This window comes from Polyergus mexicanus, unplaced genomic scaffold, assembly GCF_030449975.1.
Source record: "Polyergus mexicanus isolate NDT 795.1 unplaced genomic scaffold, iyPolMexi1.0 SCAF_9, whole genome shotgun sequence".
Taxonomy (NCBI): Eukaryota; Metazoa; Arthropoda; class Insecta; order Hymenoptera; family Formicidae; genus Polyergus; species Polyergus mexicanus.
Genome location: NW_027223329.1, coordinates 2,926,710 through 2,949,396, shown reverse-complemented (window position 1 = coordinate 2,949,396; position 22,687 = coordinate 2,926,710). Strand labels below are relative to the sequence as shown.

At 37.6% G+C, this 22,687-nt stretch overlaps 2 protein-coding genes across 2 annotated transcripts in view; one reads left to right on the top strand and one right to left on the bottom strand.

The window, feature by feature from the left end:
• Col4a1 (Collagen type IV alpha 1) overlaps positions 1–21,922 on the top strand; it is a 23,910-nt gene extending 1,988 nt beyond the window's left edge. The window contains exons 3-27 of the mRNA XM_070301505.1: positions 8,546–8,687; positions 9,287–9,547; positions 9,905–10,335; positions 10,614–10,748; positions 10,820–10,927; positions 11,159–11,380; positions 11,480–11,671; positions 11,737–11,853; positions 11,987–12,151; positions 12,365–12,667; positions 12,762–13,145; positions 13,525–13,731; positions 13,830–13,998; positions 14,156–14,283; positions 14,557–14,995; positions 15,296–15,645; positions 15,745–16,011; positions 16,093–16,264; positions 16,571–16,816; positions 17,005–17,370; positions 17,606–17,821; positions 18,106–18,477; positions 19,103–19,274; positions 19,730–19,844; positions 20,800–21,922. Of these exons, the coding sequence (XP_070157606.1) occupies positions 8,546–8,687; positions 9,287–9,547; positions 9,905–10,335; positions 10,614–10,748; positions 10,820–10,927; positions 11,159–11,380; positions 11,480–11,671; positions 11,737–11,853; positions 11,987–12,151; positions 12,365–12,667; positions 12,762–13,145; positions 13,525–13,731; positions 13,830–13,998; positions 14,156–14,283; positions 14,557–14,995; positions 15,296–15,645; positions 15,745–16,011; positions 16,093–16,264; positions 16,571–16,816; positions 17,005–17,370; positions 17,606–17,821; positions 18,106–18,477; positions 19,103–19,274; positions 19,730–19,844; positions 20,800–21,057 (5,937 nt within the window). The 3' untranslated portion in view covers positions 21,058–21,922. The remainder of the gene's footprint in view (positions 1–8,545; positions 8,688–9,286; positions 9,548–9,904; positions 10,336–10,613; positions 10,749–10,819; positions 10,928–11,158; positions 11,381–11,479; positions 11,672–11,736; positions 11,854–11,986; positions 12,152–12,364; positions 12,668–12,761; positions 13,146–13,524; positions 13,732–13,829; positions 13,999–14,155; positions 14,284–14,556; positions 14,996–15,295; positions 15,646–15,744; positions 16,012–16,092; positions 16,265–16,570; positions 16,817–17,004; positions 17,371–17,605; positions 17,822–18,105; positions 18,478–19,102; positions 19,275–19,729; positions 19,845–20,799) is intronic.
• Positions 1–22,687, bottom strand: part of LOC138936252 (collagen alpha-1(IV) chain) — a 120,156-nt gene that overhangs the window by 60,307 nt on the left and 37,162 nt on the right. The window lies entirely within an intron of this gene.

Sequence of the window (22,687 nt, the reverse complement as noted above, 5' to 3'; positions counted from 1 at the left end):
AAGCAGTGGTATCAACGCAGAGTACTTATCAAAAATTGACTTCACTCGATAGTTTCTCGTGTAATATTTATTTAATCCACATATTTAAAATATACTTTTAAAGCCAACTTTGTATATTCTCTCTTTTTTCTTGTGCTTTTTCGTAAATCTCAACGTGTTCAATGTTAATCGAATATTTCTCTCCGCAAAATCTAAACGTCAAAAATTGCGAGTGACTATTCTTCGGTTTTAATTAATATTCCATGAAATTTCGCTTGCGAGACACGTCGATTCGTAATGAGTCGATCAATATCTTGATCGATCGCGAGGAATAGCAGGAGGTGACAGGTAATTAAACAGAAAAAATCACGGATATAATTTGGGGGGCGGGGGGTGGGGGGAGGGAGGGGGGGGGGGGTGTACTAGCGATCTTGCGGTGCATCTTGCTCTGGCACGACCGGTCCGACTCTGGCTCACGTTTCGTATCGTCGATCCCATTCATCGGCGAGATCCTGCACGCGTGTTTACGTACCCCGTGTCCGTTTGACGCACGCATTTCGTGTAGCGACACCCACGTTGCGAGAAACGAAAAGAAAAATCACGAGTTGTCGCGAGTGATCGAGGTTTCAATCGAAATTCCTCGCCGCAGTCGCGTGCGATTTAGGGATATCCGGATCACTTTCAAAGAGAGATTTTTTTTTACGATTGTCGCGTGTAATTTTTCCTTCCCCCCCCCCCTCTCTCTCTCTCTCTTTCTCTGTCTCTCTTTGATTTTCGATAGAGTGCGAGATTCCGTGGGGGAGCTGATGAACCACGATAAATCTCCTGTCATCGAGGATGACATATCGATGATCGTATCGTGCGAAATTTCGTGACAATCTCGAAACGATCCACGCACACGAGAATGAAAACGAGATTGTTACGCATTGCGTTTCATTCGTACGCGAAATGGGGGAGAAGGAGGAGGGGGAGGGGGCGGAAGGAGAGGGAAGGGGGGTTTCATAAGTGGCGGAGTCTGTATTTTAAGCACGTTACACCACTGCTCGGCGATAAGAGAGTCGTTTTATGGAAAATTACCAAGCATGTGACAAATATAGCGGTGATCGCGGAGGATGTAATGAAAACAGTGACCATCAGGATTTTGCTAACTCGGATTGTAACTTGGATCGCTCGTCGAACATCGCGTCCGTATTTACGTAGCATAATAAAATGCGAAAGACAAAACAACCAAGATGATATATCGACTATGGATGTGTTTATCTGCTATTCGATTATGCAATCTGATGTTTAATTTCTCTTCGTCAAAAGCAACGATACATAGTGTGATAGAAAAGTGTGTCAGATGTTTCTAAATAAATTTAATGATCGAGTACTTTTTGTAGATTCCATGAACGTCATTCGTATCTGATGAGAGAGAAACGTCAACGGATACACTGATCAAAATTATGATATGTCATTCTTAATAAATTTAACGCTCTTAAAAAATTTCAGACAATCGTAGATATTTTTTTTCATAGAAACTTGATTTTGCACAGATTCGGTAATTTTTTTTTTTTTTTTTTTTTTTTTTTTCAAAGACCAATTATTTCAAGATCGTTGAGTACCTTCCGCCAGTAATGCCGTTACAGTAGCACCCAGGTGCTTCCTCTGTCACAACCATTCGCGACGCCCTTTCGCAGCCTTTCTTCGGTCCAATTCCACGAAATGCTCGACCGCAGCCAAATAGCACAATAGAAAGCACCCGGGTGTCTGCCTATAAAGTAACGTCAACTGCACGCTGTCTACGTGATGCTTATTGTAGCAGACTAACAGACTAATAGACACGGGCTTCCAATACACACGCACACACACACACACACATACACAATCGCGTTGTCCATAAAATAAGCAAATTATGCCGCGAGTAAACGAAGTTGTTGCTTATTTCAACGATTTACTTGTTGTGTAAATACATGAGAAACTATCCCGAACAGTTCGTACATTCAGTAAAATGAGAGATGTCGGACATTCAAATTTTCCGAGCGTCTTTTAGACACACGCAAATTTTTGCACAGGATTAAATAATTTAGATAACCGTATGCAATTTACTATTGAATTCTGGATCGGTCAATTTCTCCCCGAGGATCTTTTACTTTTTCTCTCCTCGATAAGGAATCGCATAAAGATGACGGGAACGAGAAAGGTGTTGGATCTGAAAATAGGGCAGTCGTGTTTCTTCACGGACCTGTCCGCCTACGGCGCCGTAGCTGCGTTCGCCGTAATTTTATTACCACATACGCGCCCCTGCCTCCTCCTACCCCCCCTCTCCCCCTCCTCCTCCTCCTCCTCCTCTCTTGTCACACACGCGCGCGCGTGTGCGCGAGCCTAGCTTAGTCACCACTGGAAATAGTCGGCAATCGAGCTTGATAGCTCGGGACCATAGTGATTTTTCTCCGTCTAGTATACTCATCGGAGTCCCCCATTGCGGGGGGGGGGGGGGGCGGGGCGGCGCATCCCTCGGGATAATGCAGCATGCATCGTCTCCGTCCACCTGTTCCGTCGCGCTCGCGCGACTCTTACCTTCGTGCAATTTCATTCTCGCTCGGAAGATTTCTCACGCGCGACATAAATACGGGGATCTTCTTTTTTTTGAAAGCTCGGTGCGCAATTTATAAAATTGCAATAAATTGTAAAAAGAAAAAAAAAAAAAGAAAAAAGAAAAATCCAAATCGATTACGGACGAATTAGATTAATATTTGAGATTTAGAGAATTTGTGTTGATGCTGGCTGCGCGTTACGTTTATGAATGCGCGTGCCGGGGTGGGGAGGAGGGGGAGAGTAGGGGGGGAGGGGGTTCGGAAAAAATTTCGAGTAACGAATTGGCGTGTATACTTCATCCCGCGTAGAGTTAACGTCAGCGTCGTTAGGCGGCGGGGGCTTGGATGTTGGACGGCGAAAGATGAAAAAGTGATGGGGGGCGAGCCGAGACGCGGTAGAGAAAAAGAAGATCCCGAAAGGGACGCGAAGAAGAGGAGGGGAACGGACAAAGAAAGGGCGTACACATAGAGAGGAGGGGGGGGAGGGTTCCATCGCTCGGCCCGTCACAATACCATATATATTCCTCGACGTTGCGTAATCGCGGATTCCTGAAGGCGGCCGGGATAGACGGATAAAGGGACAATTCTTGAACCTTTCACGAAAAGACATCGCGTATATCTAAAATAAGGGAACTCGGGGGGGGGGGGGGGTTAGAGTGGTTCTCGTTAAACGAAAATTGTCGACGAGCTTCGTGAATTGCGTTCTCCGGACGCACGAGCGAATTTCGATCGGTCCCGTATAATCGTCGTTCGCTTCTTCCCTCGCCTGACTGCCTGTCCTTCCGTCGTCGATCGTCGATGTAATGTCTGTAAATCGACCGATCAGTAATCGGGGGGAGCCTTGATTTAGCTCGAGGGACGTTAACCCGGCCCGGTCACGGTGCGTTGCGAGATTAAGGCGCATGATTTTCGATCTGGCCTGTTCTTCTGGCGGCAAGATAAACGTGAAAATATGCTGCTGCGTTTCTCAGATTATCAACACGCACATACCAACTCATAAGAATTTTGTTCAGTATAATGGAGATATTTTTTTTTTTAATTTTTTTTATGTGTAAAGTACTTTTTTGAAGTCGCGATCTCGATGGAATCGAAGTCGGAATTTTCTTCAAATCTCGTGACTCGTCTACTTGATTCTCTTTTTTTTTTTTTTTTCGTGTTGAGAATTTTTTGAGAATTTTATTTTTAGATAAGAATTTTAGAATAATAATATTAATAATATAATATTAATAATCAATATTATTAATAATTATATTAATAATTATTACTATAATAGTAAGAATAATTTTTTATATTATATTAAATATATTAATTTTTAACATATCTCTATAAATATTACTTTTCAAAACAACATAATCTCTATAATTTCTTCACAATCTATATAATTTGCAATTTATTATTTTCTTTTTTTAACAAACTGTATCTAAATATGTAATATAAAAAAAAAAAAAAAAAAAAAACAGGATTCAAATGTAAAGTCTAAAATTATATAAAAATAATTGTTCGTGTGTAAATTCACATGCGAGATTGAAACTTTTAATTCTTCTATAGGTACTCCTCGCATTATCCGCGCTGGCAGTTATCATCTGCATAAATCGCATCTCATGAATCGCGTCGGGCAGGATAATTTCACGGTTTGCAGATTCGCATAGCGCGGTTCTATCTCTATAGAGCGACCGATCTATCGTCGGACTTATGTTGGGTTTATTATTGAGACAAAACCTCCCTCTCTGCATCGCTTTCCTGCCGGTTTGGGGTTTACCGGCCGACACGAGCAACTTCCGCCCTTCCATGGCTTTGATTTCTGTTTCCCCCTTTCGCACGATCTGCGCGAACATGATGACGTATGAGCGTACAATAAGCCAAAATTGAATATATTGATGAAGAGAGAGAGAGAGAGAGAGAGAGAGAGAGAGAGAGAGAGAGAGAAAGCATCGAAAATTTCATGCCGTTTTGACGCGAATTATTTGCGCGATTTATATGACGTACATCGGTATATTATTGGATTTTGTAATGGATTAAATTGAGAGATGGAGAATTAGATATGAAATTAATATAAATAAATCTGTAATAGGAGATAATTTGTTTGAGGAAAAAATCTCAATTTGCATAAAGTTTTGCATTATTCTAGAGGATTTTGAATAAATTTTCCTTTGCAAAAAAAATGAAATAGATTTATCGATTATTAATCTTCAAATATTTCTTAAATTCTAGCCTATCTTCTCCCCTAAAGCGTTCAAATTAACTTAACGAATTCTCCCCAAACGTGAAATTTGAAGATAATAGTATAGCTATTATCTTAAAGAGAAGAATTAACGTTTAAAAAGTCGTTGAGATAATGTCTTAAGATTTATTGTACCTATCGCATTTATATTCGATATCTGATTCAAAATAAATTCAAAGGGAATTAATGAAGAATTAACGATATATTGCTGTTGTGTTAATTGAAAAGTCAGATATTAAATTAGCAAAACAACTAAAAAAGTGTAAAAATAACACAATGTGTACATATTTTTAATTTCACACGACAGATACGTTCGGTATTATTAGCGACAGGATTTATCTGTTAAAATTTAAAGAAAGAAATATTGACTTTTTATTCTATAATGAAAGTGAGAATAACCATCGAGAACATTTTTTCTAAATTAATTCTATCATTAAAAATATGTTGATTTTACACAAAATTTATTTCGAATATACTATTATTCGCACATTCATTTTGTGCTGAATTATTAATATCGTATTAGTGTTACCATTTGACATATTAATATTATGTTAAATTAAAACGAAGATATCTGAAGACATACATTAAATTTAAGTCAATTTTTTTTCAACTGTGCGCGAGACGAGCTGGTCGGAAATTTCTCTCGCATGACGCGCGTGGATGAATGAAGTTTTAAAAGGACACTATCGTCGCTTCTATCGTAATGCAATAATGCCAGCATATATGCATACGACGCAGAGAGACGCGCAGCCACACTTTGACAGCGGTACGTCATCTCGGTACGATAACCGGCTATCTTCCCGCGCGCTTCCTGTCAGCGCGCGTGCCATCTTCGGGAACACAAAAAGAACGGGACAAAAATATGAAAATGGGGACGATGACTTTCTGGGAAAATGATGATGCGCTCGTCGCGAATCTCTGTACGCGTTCCGCCACTTGATCTTGTTGTTCTGATCTTGTCTCCGCGTCGAATGCGAATAATATGCGAATCAAGACGCGTAAAATATGCAACCTTCAAGATTTTTAGCGAAATGTAGATAATTTTTGTCCTACACAAATTAATCTTCGTTTCTTTTGCGATATTTAAATACCGCGACGCGTTATAAAAATAAAAACGCAGACAATTATTAGATACATAAGGAAGCTACGAGGGGGTTGGTCACTGAGGTAATTTTTGTACAAGGGCTAGGTAATTCAGCGGCAATCCAAAGAAAATTTTGGGTAATTCTAAATAATCTTTAGCATTCTCAGATAATCTTGGGTAATCTAAATAGGAAATCTAAGTAATGTAAAGGTAATATCAAATAATCTGATAGGTAATTTTAGGTATTCTTAAGGACCTATGTGAAGTTGGCTCTTAATGGGCTACATCTAGCGATAGGAAAAATAGGGAGAAATTTGACAATTTTTTTTTCATAAAAAGAATTTTTTTATTAAAAAATCTGTAGCTACATCTTAAAGTAGGTCCTTTAATGTATATTTGGTAAAATTTTCATTAATAAATATTGAAAAATGTGCCGCGGGAACGTCATCTCCTGAAAGCTGTACGACGAAGCGGTAACCATTGTAGCTCCTCTAATTTTTATCCGAAATCAAAAGCCAAAAAAATTTCTTAAAGTATATATATAAAAAGAAAAAAGGAAGTTATTGTAGCCAATTTTTAAAATTTTGATTTTTCAAAAAATGGCAGCCATACGAATGCGAAGATGTCAGATTAAAAATTCTATCTTTGCATTCAAATGGCCGCCATTTTTCGAAAAATCACAATTTAAAAAATCGACTACGACAAAAACTTCCTTTTTTTCATATACTTTAAGAAGATCTTTTGGTTTTTTGATTTCAGATAAAAATTGGAGGAGCTACAATGGTTACCGCATCGTCAAATAGCTTCCAGGAGATGACGTCTCCACGGAACATTTTTCAATATTTATTAATGAAAATTTTATCAAATATACATTAAGGACCTACTTTAAGATGTAGCTAGAGATTTTTTAAGAAAAAAAATTTCTTTTATAAAAAAAGATTGTCAAATCTCCCCCTATTTTTCCTACCGCTAGGTGTATGTAGTCCCTTAAGGTAGCCTCAGATAATCCGAGATAATCTAAGGTAATCTTAAGTAATCTGAGGTAATTTAAAGGTAATCCGTATCAAGGCTAATTTTCGTACACTATAACCACTAGTGACCTACCCCTCGGGTAGCAAATAAATTAATATCCTTATCGGTGAGGTCATTTCATTATTTCGGCGTATCATTTATGTTTTTTTTTGAATGTATTAATTAAATTACAATGAAATAGTAATATACATAATTATAATATAAATAATGTTATATTGCTTGTCTGCTTTTTTAAATAATTTCGTGCAAACGTGATGTTTGAAATTAAGTAAATATTAAGGGATGGCAACTTATCTCGTAATTAGTGAAAATTCATTTAATTAAAATTTTGACTGGATTAACTTTATTACTCGTTTCCGTAAAATCGTCGAAGCTAAGCGTTAATCTCACATTTCCGACTGTAAAGCGAGATTCTTCCGGGAATGTTACGATCTGATAACATAATTAATCTCGGTAAAAACGGCCGCGCTAGCGCAAGAAGCAAGGGGAAGGAAGAGACACGATGAAGACATTAGAAGTGACCACTAACGCCGAGATGGTTTTATCTTCTCTTCTCGTGTAACCGTACAAGCGGTCGGTAAAGCGGATCTTTTTGCGGGATCCGTACCGTTTGCCACGAGGCCGTAAGAAGAACGATGCTCTCTCTCTCTCTCTCTCTCTCTCTTTTTCGGTGGATAAAGCGTAAGTCTTGGGCCGCACGAAATGCGAGTTCGTTAAATTTATAGCCACACCGCTTGTGTCATGGAACGCATACCTATAAATCTCATAAGAATACCATTTAATGGGCCACGGAGGGGGCTACGGGGGTCAAATGTTAATGTTATATGAGTAAACTGTCACTCGCACGTGCTCGCGGAAACGATCTTGCCCTTCTGCAAATCAAGAAGATATATCCTGCCGTTATTAATTCTATAAGCTTTATGTAAATGCAACTACATTAAATTTAAATAAATTTGCTATATACCTTAAGGGTCAGGGAAAATGTTAATTGAATGCGATTGTTTAGATATAGTTAACGAAAATTCGATTGATCAATGAGATTCTTAGAGTGAGATACTTTATATCGTAATATACTATAAATGACGTACGAACCTCCCTTATTTAGATTCAGTTTTTTTTTTTTTTCAACGATTTTCATTATAACGTAAAAATGTTTCTTTTTGCGTCTTATTTCTCTTTTTATCTTTTACATATAATATAATACAAATATTATGAATCACAAATTTATTAAAATTTGTATCATCTCTAATTTAAAAAAATTATAATAAATTATTCGAAATTTCATTTTTTGATATTCGTATATTTTGCGCCATTGTTCCGAAAATATCTCGAAAAATCTTCAATTCGAAAATGACTGATTGTAAATAATCTCGGTTAAAAAAACATCACCGTATGATGTTTTATAGGACGATACTTTTCAAATTCCCCAACACGTGGCTTTCTATCACGCATCGTTAATCGCGGTATTATTGCCGAAACATATTTTTTGCACAGTGAGGTCAAACCGACGATTTGCAGCTCATTTTCGTCGTACGCATCCGTGTACCCTTAATCCGTCGCTGATATCGTGTTTTATCGACCGCAAATCGGCACTATGTGTATTTTCCTGATTCTATATTTACGAAGCTTTTCATCTACGAATATTTGTTTTAGCAATTCAATCATACATCAGGGCCACAACCGGTCCTGCCGCTGGAACGAGGTGATATCGAAGGGCCAGCAAACAGTAACGATGACGAATACGACAATTCGTTGGGATGGAAAGATTTAAACAGATTTATTACGGACAACGAAGGTACTTGGACAACATGCCGCCTCATTTTCGCTGCTATGATTTATGTGAGAAATAGAAGGATGTATAATATACAATTACATCTAGTCCTTCTTCCCTTGATCTCTTCAAAATTGCAATATCACTAGATAATAAAGAGTATGGATTTTTTTTTTATTTTATCATAAGAATAATGGTATCGTTATCCATGATAATTTTACGATAAAATTAATGTCAATTTTTTACGATCAAAGTAGATATTTAAAGAAGAAAAGAGAGAGAAATGAGTGAAAATTTGTATAACAAATGTTCATATTAAAATATGTTTTTCTAAAAATAGCTATATTTTTGTATAAAAACTTATATCTGTTGTTATTGCTTAAATTAATTAAAAGGAATCGATATATATTCTCTCTCTCTCTCTCTCTCTCTAATTTTAAGTAAATATTAATATACTACGTTCCCCATATGCAGAGAATTCGTCTTCGAGTTGAATATTAGTTTTCGTCGCGTGCACCGAATTATTGTTTCGTTCTTTAAAATTTGGCAGTATAAGGAGCTATAAAAATATCGGAAGCTACTATTAGAATCTCGGCATTGAATTTGTTGATTGGCATGTCTAGGATCCGAGGACCCGAGAAAGCGGAACAGCAGTATCACGGCTGGTCATTACAGTCCCGACGACAGGACTCGACAATGGAGTTATTATAGGAATAGGACCGATCCTTACGGTCAAGGTTATCCGAGCCGATATCCTTACGATCGACAATCGCAGAGTAGCTACGACAGATATCCTGAGAGTGGCGGCGTGTCGGGAAATGACGAAAATCGACCAGGTGGTTATCCTAACGGTCATGGCGAAGGATACTACGATACATATAGCGGTAATTAATCTTGACTCGGCAGATTATACGAGAGACGAATTATGTGTCCTGCTTCAGATGCCGAGGTTGATTTTATAAAAGAAAGAGCTTTTTATATGAAATATTTTTAAATATAGAAAAGGCTTATATGAAGGAAAAATGTAATAATTTATATTTTGGAGTATTATAGCGTGAGCGAAATCACATGCATAGAATTTTTTTAGAAAAATCTTAAATCATTTCTCTTCTGTAACATTTTACGTTCAAAAATTGACATTTTTTTTAATGACATTTACATATTCTCAGAGATACATATTTTTATTTAGCTCCTTTTATTTTTCATTGAATTAACAATAATTATTCGTAATTTTCGTGTAGGTGCCGGTGAAAGTGAACGAGGAGGAGGAGGAGGAGGAGGAAGAGGTTCTTACGGCCAAGGAGGTTCCAATGATCCTTATAGTGGCAGTTATGGGGGGAATTATGATGCGAGAGGTGCGGATACTTATGGTCGTGAAAGCGGCGGTCGTGGAGGAGGAGATGCTTATGGTGGCGGTCGTGGGGGTGGAGATACTTATGGCGGCGGTCGTAGGGATGGAGATACTTATGGCGGCGGCCGAGGAGACGGAAATACTTACAGCGGCAGTCGCGGAGGCGGTGGTTATGGTAGTTACGGTGGTGCCAGTCTCTCCACCGAGGACAAGGAAAATTATCCAAGCAATTACCACGTGGTACCAATGCCTGGAGCACCTAGTAATTGCAGCGGATCAGGATGCTGCGCGCCCAAGTGTTTCGCCGAAAAGGGCTCACGGGTCAGTTTTCGAAAATTTTTTCCATAATAAAGACATCTTTATATATATATATATATTTCTATTTTATTTTACCAAATTTTCGATTGTTTATAAACAGTAATTTATTCTCATTCTTTTCGCAAATTACTTTTTATAAACAATTGAAAATTTGGAAAAATAAGATAGATATTTTAAAACCATTTTTATCTTTTACTAATCACAATTCATAGAATTTTAATATCTTTTATGTAATTTCTGGAATTCTCGCCAATAATTCTATTTATCATGATATTTTTTAGGGGCCTCCTGGATTAATCGGACCGCAAGGTCCTAAGGGACAACGAGGATTCCCAGGAGCGGAGGGTCTTCTAGGTCCTAAAGGTGAAAAAGGAGATCCCGGCCCACAAGGTCCGCATGGTGTGAAAGGTGACAGAGTACGTGTCTCTTGTATAATGATGATATTAAACTCAAACTTTCCCCAAGGAATAATTTTATGTTATTAAAGGGAAAAATTGGTATGCCTGGTTTTCCCGGTATAAACGGTGTGCCTGGAGTACAAGGACCACCGGGATCTCCTGGTTTCCCCGGTCGTGATGGATGTAACGGAACAGACGTAAGTACTATTCGATAATGAAAGAGAATCTTAAAATAATTACATTCTATAATTAGTTTAATTTGTATTTAATATCTCTTATTAAATATCTACTTTTTAAATTTGACAATTATCTAATAATAACTTTCTATTAACACGCTTTATTAAAAAACGGTTATATTGTCAATATGTTATTAATATTTAAGTTATTACGAGAAAATATTTCAAGTTTGTAATATGCTTATGTTTTAGGGTGCTCCCGGACGTGATGGTGTTTCCGGAGAACCGGGACCTCGTGGTTTTCGAGGAGTGCCCGGTCCTAAAGGAGAAAAGGGTCAACCAGCGTATGCTGGTCCTTTCCCCATCGGACAAAAAGGTGAACCTGGTATGGACGGTGTAAGAGGACCACCCGGTCCACCTGGTTTGCAAGGAGAGCGAGGCCTATCTGGCCCGAAAGGTGAACGAGGCCCTTATGTAAGTATCGCTCAAATTTGTCGATTATAGCTTCCTTAAAAATATTTCTTGCATATACATATATATATATATATATATATATATTATATATAACTCCAGGGTACCTCCGGCATACCAGGCCCGAAAGGAGAGAAAGGTAATATGGGTCTCGGATTCGAAGGATTGAAGGGAGATAAAGGTCAAAAGGGAGACCCAGGACCTCCCGGTTCGACTGCGCCTATTATGCCGTTCTCGGGAGGAACCTCGGAAGTAACTGGTCCACCCGGAGAACAAGGGCAAAAAGGAGATAAGGTACACGAAAAAATGTTATCAAATTTGCGTTATAATATGTTCTAACTCGATTCTCTAACATTTAGGGTGAATCGGGACCGGAAGGGCAAAGAGGAGAACCAGGATTCATAGGTGATCACGGTATACCCGGAGGATCAGGTCACAAAGGAGAGAAGGGTCTTCCAGGAGCTCCAGGTATTCGTGTAAGTATACAAAATATTTTTTTAAATTTAAGTAAAAAGAAAAAAAAGGAAAAAAAAATAAAAATAATATATGCGTATAATGAATAATTAATTCATTGTAGTATATGAAAAAGAATCTTTTCTACAATTTCAGGGTAGAGATGGTTTCTCTGGACCTCCTGGACCTCCTGGACGAAAAGGTGATCGAGGTATTGATGGATTGGAAGGACTTTCTGGACGCCACGGCCAAAAAGGAGAACCTGGTCGAGATGGACCAATGGGTGTTCCAGGATTACGTGGACCTCCTGGACCACCGGGAGTAAGTCTTATTCATTTAAATTTTATATATATACATATTAATTTAAAAAATGAGATCTATATATTATATATATTAATTTATATTATATTAAGACACGTATAGAAAGGGACAAAGAGGGAAAATGATTTTTATAATAATTATTAGTAATACACTCACGAAGTTGATATGCCGTTTTTTAAATTGAGTATGATTTTATTAAATATTATGTTATAGGGTGGTAAAGGAAGACCAGGACCACCGGGACCAAAAGGTCCACGTGGTTTCCCAGGACCTACCGGACCGCGAGGAACAGATGGTTTTCCCGGAGACCCAGGACCAAGAGGTCCCATAGGCTTACAAGGTGGTCCCGGATTACCCGGAATTCCAGGTCCAGAAGGTTTACCGGGAGAGAAAGGTGGGAAGGGTGAGCCTGGTTTGACTGGATTTCCCGGAGGCCCAGGACCACGTGGATTTGACGGACCACCGGGACCAACAGGACCGCGAGGGCCGCCAGGAGAAAAAGGATTGTCGATAATGGTAAATATACAATTATGTATTTTGTTATTACGATTATTTTGTCGATTGCTGTGTTATTTGAGAAAGTAATTAAATCGTCACATATTTGGAATAGGGGCCAAAAGGAATGGATGGAACGCCCGGTTTTGATGGAGAAAAGGGTCAGAAGGGAGAACGGGGTTACGCGGGTGTCCGGGGCCGACCGGGAGATTCTCTCGATGGTATTCCAGGAGTTCCTGGTGTGCCGGGTGAGCCTGGAGAAGCGGGAGCGCCAGGAAGAGACGGTATACCGGGTCTTCCCGGATCGACAGGAGAAAAAGGAGATATCGGCGGTCGCTGTATAGATTGTTTACCGGGATTGCGAGGTGAGAAGGGAGATCGCGGTACGGATGGTATCCCGGGTCTCACTGGACCTCGAGGTCCGCCCGGAGAACGCGGTTTCCCTGGAGAACCTGGACAGGACGGATTACCAGGCACAATCGGACCTCCGGGACCGCCAGTATGTTAATAATTCTGATTTAAGTAATATATTTTTTTATTATTCTGTGCTAAATATATTCCAGATATATGTATATAAAATGTATATTTTACTTTTTAACTTTATAGTAACGTATGATAAAGCAGTATGGTAAAACCGTAGATTTTATTCTACAAAATATATAACAAAAATTACAGTATATATATATTTTAATTTCATGCGAATTATTTGTAATATCAGATAATATTTTTTAATCTATATACTTTTTTATTTATAAAATTTAATTAAAGAATTGATATGCATATACTCATATATAATATATACATACATATTATGTACAATATATATTATTATAATTATGAATTCCTAAATAAAAAAAATGTACTAATTTTTTAATAAGGGAAAGGATGGTATACCCGGTGCTCCAGGACCTCAAGGAGAGTCTGGAACTCCAGCGACAGTGACATGGAATATGCTTAAGATAGAAAAAGGTGATAAAGGAGCGCGCGGCGAGCCTGGTCGACAGGGCCCGCCAGGACCAGAAGGACCTCTGGGAGAGAAGGGAAGACCCGGATTTGAAGGATTCCCAGGACTTAAAGGCACTCCAGTAAGATTAATTTCTTAATTATTATTAATTTAAAAAATTAATATTTTCCTCTCTGGCAAAATTTCTATATATCAAATTAAAAAATCATAATTTTTTAGGGAGATCGCGGATTCCCTGGACAGGATGGCGTTCCAGGAAGACCAGGTACGCCTGGACGCAAAGGAGAGAAAGGATTAAGCATAAAAGGTGAAGCAGGAATACCAGGTAGACCAGGATCTGTAGGACAAAAAGGAGAACCTGGCCTATATGGCCTTAAGGGTGAAGCTGGTAAGATTTTGTCCTCTTTTTCAATTTTTATGTGTTTCGTTAGAATCCTTTACATATTTTAAAAAATATATCATATATATATATATATATATATATACATACATATATTTTTTTTACAAGATATGAAAGATACATTTATGAATTTTCCTGCAACTAGGTCAATGTCCGCCACTTAGGTTTATGAAAGGTTTCAAAGGCGATCGAGGTTTAACTGGAGACAAGGGAGAACTTGGACCACCTGGTAGAGATGGATTGCCTGGTGATAAAGGCTTGCAAGGTTTCCCGGTAATTAGGAAAACTAAAAAAATTTATAAAAAGATATTTTGTTTTGTTAGAACGCGATTATATATGTGTATATAATCTTAAATACTTTTAATAATACACATATGCAATTGATTTTTTGATGAACGTATCTTAATAAATTATTTGATTAATACTTTAAACTTGCAATATTGAAAAATAAAAAATAAATCATTGAAATAATTCACAAATAGCAATTAACATTACTTATCTACAAAGAACTATAATTTCAAAATAATGTTATTATTTAAAAATTAGGGTGCATCTGGTGTACCCGGTCCAATTGGTGCTCCTGGACCGGTAGGTGCAAGAGGTTTACCTGGCCCACGTGGTGATAAAGGCAACATGGGACCTATGGGATTCCCAGGAGAACCTGGTCGGGAAGGACCTAGAGGTTTCCCGGGTGCTCCTGCTCCGAAAGGAGACAAAGGAGAGCCTGGAATATCCGTCAAGGGCAGTCCTGGTTTAACAGGTCCTCCGGGTGAAAAGGGAGAGAAGGGTCTTCCAGGACCACCCGGAAAAGAAGGTCTAGTAGGTTATCCGGGATTACCAGGTTTTGCTGGCGACAAAGGAGATATCGGTGCACCGGGAATAAATGGTTTACCAGGAGCACCCGGTGAAAAAGGAGATACTGGTCCAGTTGGTCCACCTGGTCCTCCAGGTGTCGCTGGTCTTCCAGGAACCGATGGAAGCAAAGGTGATATATATGATATATGATATATGATAATATATGATATAATATAAAAGTTTTAATAAATTCAATTATGATATCTCATGACTTATGATTAAGTAAGAATATTCTTATTTATTACTAAGATTATAAACATTTAATACAACTTTTATTCTTTTAAATCTTTGTAATTTCAGTAGAAAATAAAAATATTTTTACTTAATAAGTCATGAGACGTCATAATTTAATTTGCTAAAATGTTTTTAAATCATTATCATAATTTTTGTTAATGTTATTTATTAAATATTAATTACAATTATTTTATAGGCGAGCCAGGATTACCGGGAGAGTCTGGCAGAGCCGGTCTCCCAGGATTCCCAGGCGCGAAAGGTGATCGCGGTGAACCAGGTATTGATGGAGCAAAAGGATATCCAGGCAGACGAGGTTTACCTGGAACTCCAGGTAGACCTGGCACGGATGGCGAATTGGGTATAAAGGGAGAACATGGTGATAAAGGTTCGCCAGGATTCCCTGGATTACCGGGTATGGAAGGAAAGCCTGGTCGCCCTGGTATAGCCGGCTTGAAAGGAGATCAAGGACTAGTCGGTGCGCCTGGTTTACCGGGACTTATCGGTTACGAAGGACCTAAGGGCGACACTGGCTTCCCAGGACCACCTGTAAGTCTTCTTTATCTATACATTCTATTTCATAATTATACACACATTTTATTCATACATATATTATTATGTATATCCGATATTTAATTATGTAATCAGGGAAGGAAAGGAGAACCAGGACAAGTTTCGGAAAAAGGACAGAAAGGTGAGCCAGGAATGCCTGGAATACGAGGCCCTCAAGGCCCTTCAGGACGAGACGGTATTGACGGAGCAAAGGGAGAAACTGGTAGATCAGGTATTGGTCGTGATGGATTGCCTGGATTGAAAGGCGAACAAGGCACACGTGGTCGGGATGGATTGCCAGGATTTCAAGGTCAAAAAGGTGACACTGGCGTACGAGGATTCCCTGGAGTAAAAGGCGATTTTGTAAGTTTAAGTAATGTGAAACAAAAATGTTAAAAAAGATGTTATAATTATTTTATTTCTCTCCGTTATTATAATCAATAGGGACCACCGGGTACACCCGGAGAACCAGGTTCGCCCGGGATAGATGGACTTCCTGGAGAAGTTGGCGAAATTGGACCATCGGGAGTACCTGGTTTTCCTGGGCTTGATGGCGAAATAGGTTCTCCCGGTCGGCCTGGACTTGATGGCGTTAAAGGAGATCGCGGTTTACCAGGTAAAAAATAAATACCAGATCTATATAAATGCCATTTGACTTTTTAACATGAATATAAGAACATAATATTTAATCAAACTAAAATTTTATTTAATTGTTAAAATTATTACTGTTTCACAATTAAATTAGATGTATGCTTGATTTCTAAAATAATGTAAATTATGTTTTTTGATCATTTTACCTAATATTAAATTATTCCGTAATGCCTTTCATATGCAATATAATCTAATAATGTTCTATCAATATATAAGAGTTGAACGTATAAAATAACTGACAATAATTCATGTAAAAAAAACTGAATTTCAGGACTTGTTGGATTGCCTGGTATTTCTGGAGCATCTGGAGAAAAGGGAGACCGCGGCCCTCCCGGACCGACAATCCAAATTAAGGGTGAGAAAGGTGAGCCAGGTATACCTGGATTTCCTGGATCAAAAGGAGAGAAAGGAGATCAAGGACTAGTAGGTATAGCTGGTTATGACGGTGAAAAAGGTGACAGAGGTTTACCTGGACCAGAAGGATCTCCTGGGCCTCACGGTGCCCCTGGATCTAAAGGTATGTTCTTTAGTTATATAAAATTTCTTTAATAATAAAACAAAAATTATAAGACATTAATGTATGTGTAATGGAGATCTGGAGAAAAATATTAAGCATACAATTTGTTATCTACAGTATACGTTATAATAGTTTTATTAATATTTTGTACGAATTTTATAATATGAACTTTTGTATGTTTTATGTAGGTGAACAAGGACCTTCCGGAATTTCTGGCATCCCTGGAGTTACGATAAAGGGTGAGAAAGGTCTGCCAGGTTTAATGGGTAAGCACGGTAGAGATGGATTGCCAGGTCGACTCGGAGAAAAGGGTGAGCAAGGATTGCCTGGTTTGCCTGGACAGAAGGGAGATATTGGTCCTTATGGACCCGTTGGGCCACAAGGTGAAAAAGGTAATCCAGGTCCACCAGGTCTGACTGGGTCACCAGGACGCGACGGAGCTCCTGGTCTTGAAGGTGTACCAGGATTACCTGGTGAAAGAGGTTCAAAGGGTGATCAAGGAATGCCTGGATTACTTAGCCCCCCAGGAGAAAGAGGAGAACCTGGTCATCCAGGTAATCACTAAATATTACTCTTATTTTTAATAAATTAAATATATATATATAATTTTATAATCATTCTCTGAATAGGAAAATAGTTTTCTTATTCAATAAATGATATATTTATGCATAATAATATTCATTATTTATCTTTTTCACTATTAAATTAAATATATTTATTTTTAAAGCATCGTATCATAATATATTTAAAAAATAATAAACAATAATTTATTCATTTATTCATTTTTAGGACCAAGTGGACTGGACGGACCTGCAGGAGAAAAGGGTGAAAGAGGTTGGGATGGTGTTAATGGTCTACCTGGACCGCCTGGCGAGAAGGGTGATAGAGGATATTCTGGTGCAGTCGGATTGATGGGTGCCATTGGTTATGTAGGTCAAAAAGGTGAAAAGGGTGAGGACTGTATCGAGCCGCCGATGGGACCTAAAGGAGATCGCGGATATCCTGGTATGTGCTCTGTTATAATTTCTCTAATAAAATGTATATTTTATAATTTTATAAAAAAATTTTAATATATCTCTTGGCCTAAATTACTCGATGTTAAAAATATAGCTTAAAATATAAATGTTTAAACATTTTTGGAAAATTAATACAAGAAGAAAATACAAATTACAAAAAATTAAATTTCTACTTATCTTTTTATCTAAAAAAAAAATATATTTGAAATATGATCGAGATTATATTATTTATGCACGATGTAATTGAAATTATAAGCATAAACGTTTTCGCAGGACCATCCGGACCACCTGGTCCCCCGGGAGAGAAAGGACTTCCGGGTCCACATGGTTTCCCTGGCTTGGATGGTATCAAAGGCGAGCAAGGTTTCATCGGTCCAGCAGGACCTGCGGGACTGCCAGGATTACCTGGACCGGTCGGTGCGCCCGGTCTACCGGGTCTTCAAGGTCCGGCCGGTTTGCCTGGACTTGTCGGAGAGCCTGGTGCACCGTGCGAAGCGACACCTGACTATCTCACCGGTATCCTTCTGGTCAAGCACAGTCAAAGTCAAACCGTGCCGGTTTGTGAGCCAGGTCACATCAAGCTCTGGGAAGGATACAGTTTACTCTACACTGATGGAGACGAAAGAGCGCACTCTCAAGATTTAGGTAAGCTATTCGCATCACATTGCCAATTTTTTTCAAAATAACATTTTATTTTTATTTAAATTATATGATGTATTTTTAACAATATTTCTAACTTGATTTAAAAATAAACTATAAGTATAATTATTAAGATTACGCGTCAAAATCATTAAAAATATTTAAAGATTCTGTTTCAATTTTTATTATAATATTTCTGAATTATATTCATAAATGCGTCATGATCCCTGATCCGCATTTTCCATACAATTTACGAGAGATTTATTAGATTTGTGCGATTAATCTCAATTATCTGCATTAAATTGTCACTGCTGGTATTTGAATATTATGCACTTAAATTTATTATTCAATGAGTTTATATGCATCGTGCCACGTATTTTTATGCGATTGTTGATACGATAACTGTTCAGCAACTATGAAGCTATTGCATATTTGTATTTTGTAAAATAAGTCATGATTATATTTTTTCCCTGTGTTTCTGCATCGGATACTACAACCTACGAGGTAAGTTACGATCTGTTGGTTTCAAATCGTTGAAGAAATTATAATGATGGCAGATTGATGCGCGATTAAAAATTTTTTTTCTTCATGCAAACTAATCTAACTCGTCCTATAAATTATTGCAAAACAGGTTACGCCGGCTCGTGTGTCAGAAAATTCTCGACGATGCCCTTCCTGTTCTGCGACGTCAACAACGTCTGCCATTATGCTAGTCGCAATGATCGCTCTTACTGGCTATCGACCAATAGTCCAATTCCCATGATGCCCGTCGAGGAAACGGCGATAAGAGATTATATTTCCAGGTACGTTCGATATATATTATTGCGCGTTGTATCTTGCCGAGATTTTTCTTCCGAATGCACGAAGTTACGTACATTTCTCTAGAAGGGATATTTTATAAAAGAACACAAAACCGGATTTTCTTTCAGCCACACATTTAAATTGAGGGAATTGAATTTTTTATAGCAAAAACTTAACGAAAAATTTGTACTTTTCCCGAGATGTTTCTTTCTCTTATTTTCATATTATTAATTTTTATATATTAATAATTATATATGTCAGTGTTTCTTTGAAATTCAAGAGTGTCATTCTATGATTAAATATCTGATTAAATTTTTTAATAAAATAAAATCCTATTTTTTGTATAAGCTAAAAAAAAAATTATGCATTTGTAGAAGCATCACGTGAGGCTTGCTAATACTTACATAACTGTTCACATACAAGATTACTTATTACAATTTTGCGATTTCCACGACAGGTGCGTGGTGTGCGAAGTTCCGGCTAATGTGATAGCGGTACACAGTCAATCGATAAACATTCCAGAATGTCCGACTGGATGGACCACTCTTTGGATCGGTTATAGTTTCGTAATGGTAAGTAACTTTTTTTCCCCGAATTCTATTTATAATCCATAAGATAATATATTTTGCATTTTATATGATATAATTTTCAAGTTCCCTTTTCATGATATAAAAAGTTATTAATATCTGGATATTCTGGATTATAATAATAAACATTTAATCAATTTAAAATTATAAAATTGTATATAGAAGATATAAAATATTGAATGAGGTTAAATTATATACAAGGTTAATGAAAAATATCGATCGAATTTCTTACAATGTTACAAAAATAGAAAAACGAGATAAAATTAAAGCATATATTATTCATCGTGTGGCAAACTTCTAATGTGTGCTAACTTTATTTTTAGAAGGAGAGGACCATACGTTTAAAATATTAATACTGTTTGTGCAATAGATAGATATCTATCTATTAACTAACACAGATGTATTAGTTAAACAAACGATGTGTTTGGTGAAAAATCACATCTTGATTGTCTAACATTTACAATATCTAACATACGATTATTTTTTCTACCATCACTTAAATTCAGAATTCGCTTTGCTATTCAATTCACTGCGCGGAGAGATCAATCATGTCCGAAATAAGGCAAACCTTCATCACTCGGGAGGCAAAGATTGTCTCTGCTGAAAGAGATCCGTTTTCTCCAAGACGTTCTCTCTATATCAAAATTTCTCAACGCTTCAAACAATGACATTCGAATAAGCTAATAAGATTCTATTTCGAGGGTTTAAACGGGTAGGTATGCCCTCTTAATCGAAATAGAATCGGACCAACTGTGACAACTGATATCTTTTTAGCTTATTCGAATGTCATTGTTGAAGCGTATCAAACGGGTGTGGTCCCTTAAGCGCGGAAAGATTTGATCCCTTACGATTTTGAGACCCGCTCAGATATTAAAACACGCTCTGTAAGCTTACTTGAAAGAGATTATTTATGAAGAAAATTTCTTCGCGATCGTTTCAGCACACCGGCGCCGGTTCCCAGGGCGGCGGCCAGTCCCTGTCGAGCCCCGGATCCTGCCTGGAGGACTTCCGCGCCACACCGTTCATCGAGTGTAACGGCGCTAAAGGACACTGCCATTACTATTCTAATCAGTACAGCTTCTGGATGGTTACTATAGAGGACGGCCAACAGTTCAGGAGCCCCGAGAAGCAGACTCTAAAGGCGGGCAATCTTAGGACCCGAATAAGTCGTTGCCAAGTTTGTATAAAGAACACGTAAAACACACGTGCGCCATCTTTTATACGCAAAGAGAACACGCACGTACACACACTCTGTCACTCCCTCCCTTTTTTTCTTTTTTTTACACGAGAATAGAAGCGAAAATATCACTATGATTGTAAACGAATAAACGGCGATTGAGACCGGGACGGAATTTCGTCAAAAGTTCAAATCTCGATGTTGGAGATTCCACGCGAAAACGATCTCTATGTTTATTCGAGACAATTGAAAATGTAACGCGGAAAATTAGACTCGTCGGAATTGCGCCGGTTTCGATCCCATTGATAACAAGGAAGAAAAGAGCGGTAACGTCACATGACGGAACAACGAAATGGAAGTTCGGGGAGGACCTCTTTCTTTCTCTCTCTCTCTCTCTCTCTCGTGATTCTCTCTGCCGGATATATTTCGCAACCATGTCTTGTCTTCATTATTTCCTGTCCCCCCTCGTCCCTCATCGTGTCTATACTCTATGTGCCGGATAACTTCTTTCCCCTCGAGGGACGTCCTCCTCTCGCTCGTTACCCGCTCTTTTATCTTCACCCACGAGCGCTTCCTCTTTTTCGCCATATGTGTTTTTTCTCTTTCTTTTTTATATGTATAACTTTACAAGCAAGTGCCTCTAGCGTACTACTTTAGCATGTAAAATAATATATATTTATATCTCGTATGAATCTCGTATATATATTTTTTTTTTTTTTTTCGAAGTCTAAGTTTATCGTAACGACACTGCCCATATCCAATATGGCACATTTTACATATTGTATATTAATATAAACGATCTTAGCCTGGTAATCGTGTGACGCCAAATATTTAAATAAATAGGTATTTTGCTACGTAGCTAATAAAATTCTATTTTCAAACTTGACTGACTCATTTGCCTCTTTGTATATCCGACCTTAAATAGTATGTAAGCGAAATTTTTGCATACGTTTGAAACAACGAATAATTTTTATGAGCTCCAAGGAAATGAAAAAAAAAAAAAAAAAAAAAAAACTGAAAAGAATTCAACGCACATAGATCTATTAATTTGACGCCCGAGTATTTTGAAAATGGCATAAATGGCGACTGGATATCCATATCGATTATTGTTATATACATATGTCCTTTACACAATTTAATTAAAAAATGCAGGGAAAAGAGAACCTTAATAACTCTGTTCGTAGGAAATATTTGCTCGAGTTCCTTTTTGCGCAGCGCATAATTACTTCAAGACTTTAATTGAATCCAGGAGACGTAAAGCGCCCATTTTATCGCGAGAATAAGAGAGAAATTTATTCCCGCTAATCACTACTGTTAACGTAGTTTATTTTATCTGCAGATACCGCCGTATCTTTTCACTATATAGATAATAATGAGATAAAAATTTGTCAGCACGAATGTATGAGGTATTCGTTAACAAATATGTACATATACAAATGTATTATACATCCATACGAAGAATGTTTAATATATTTCTTAGAGAGCAAAAATTTTTATTAATTTAAAAAGCTTTTGTTATAAATTTCACATGAATATAATTTTGATTTATAATTAATTTTCCAAAAAATGGACTTATTATTATCATAGAAATTCCATTATATACAAATGATGAATAAGGGAATGGGGAATTGCTTGAAATTAAATTTTCGAT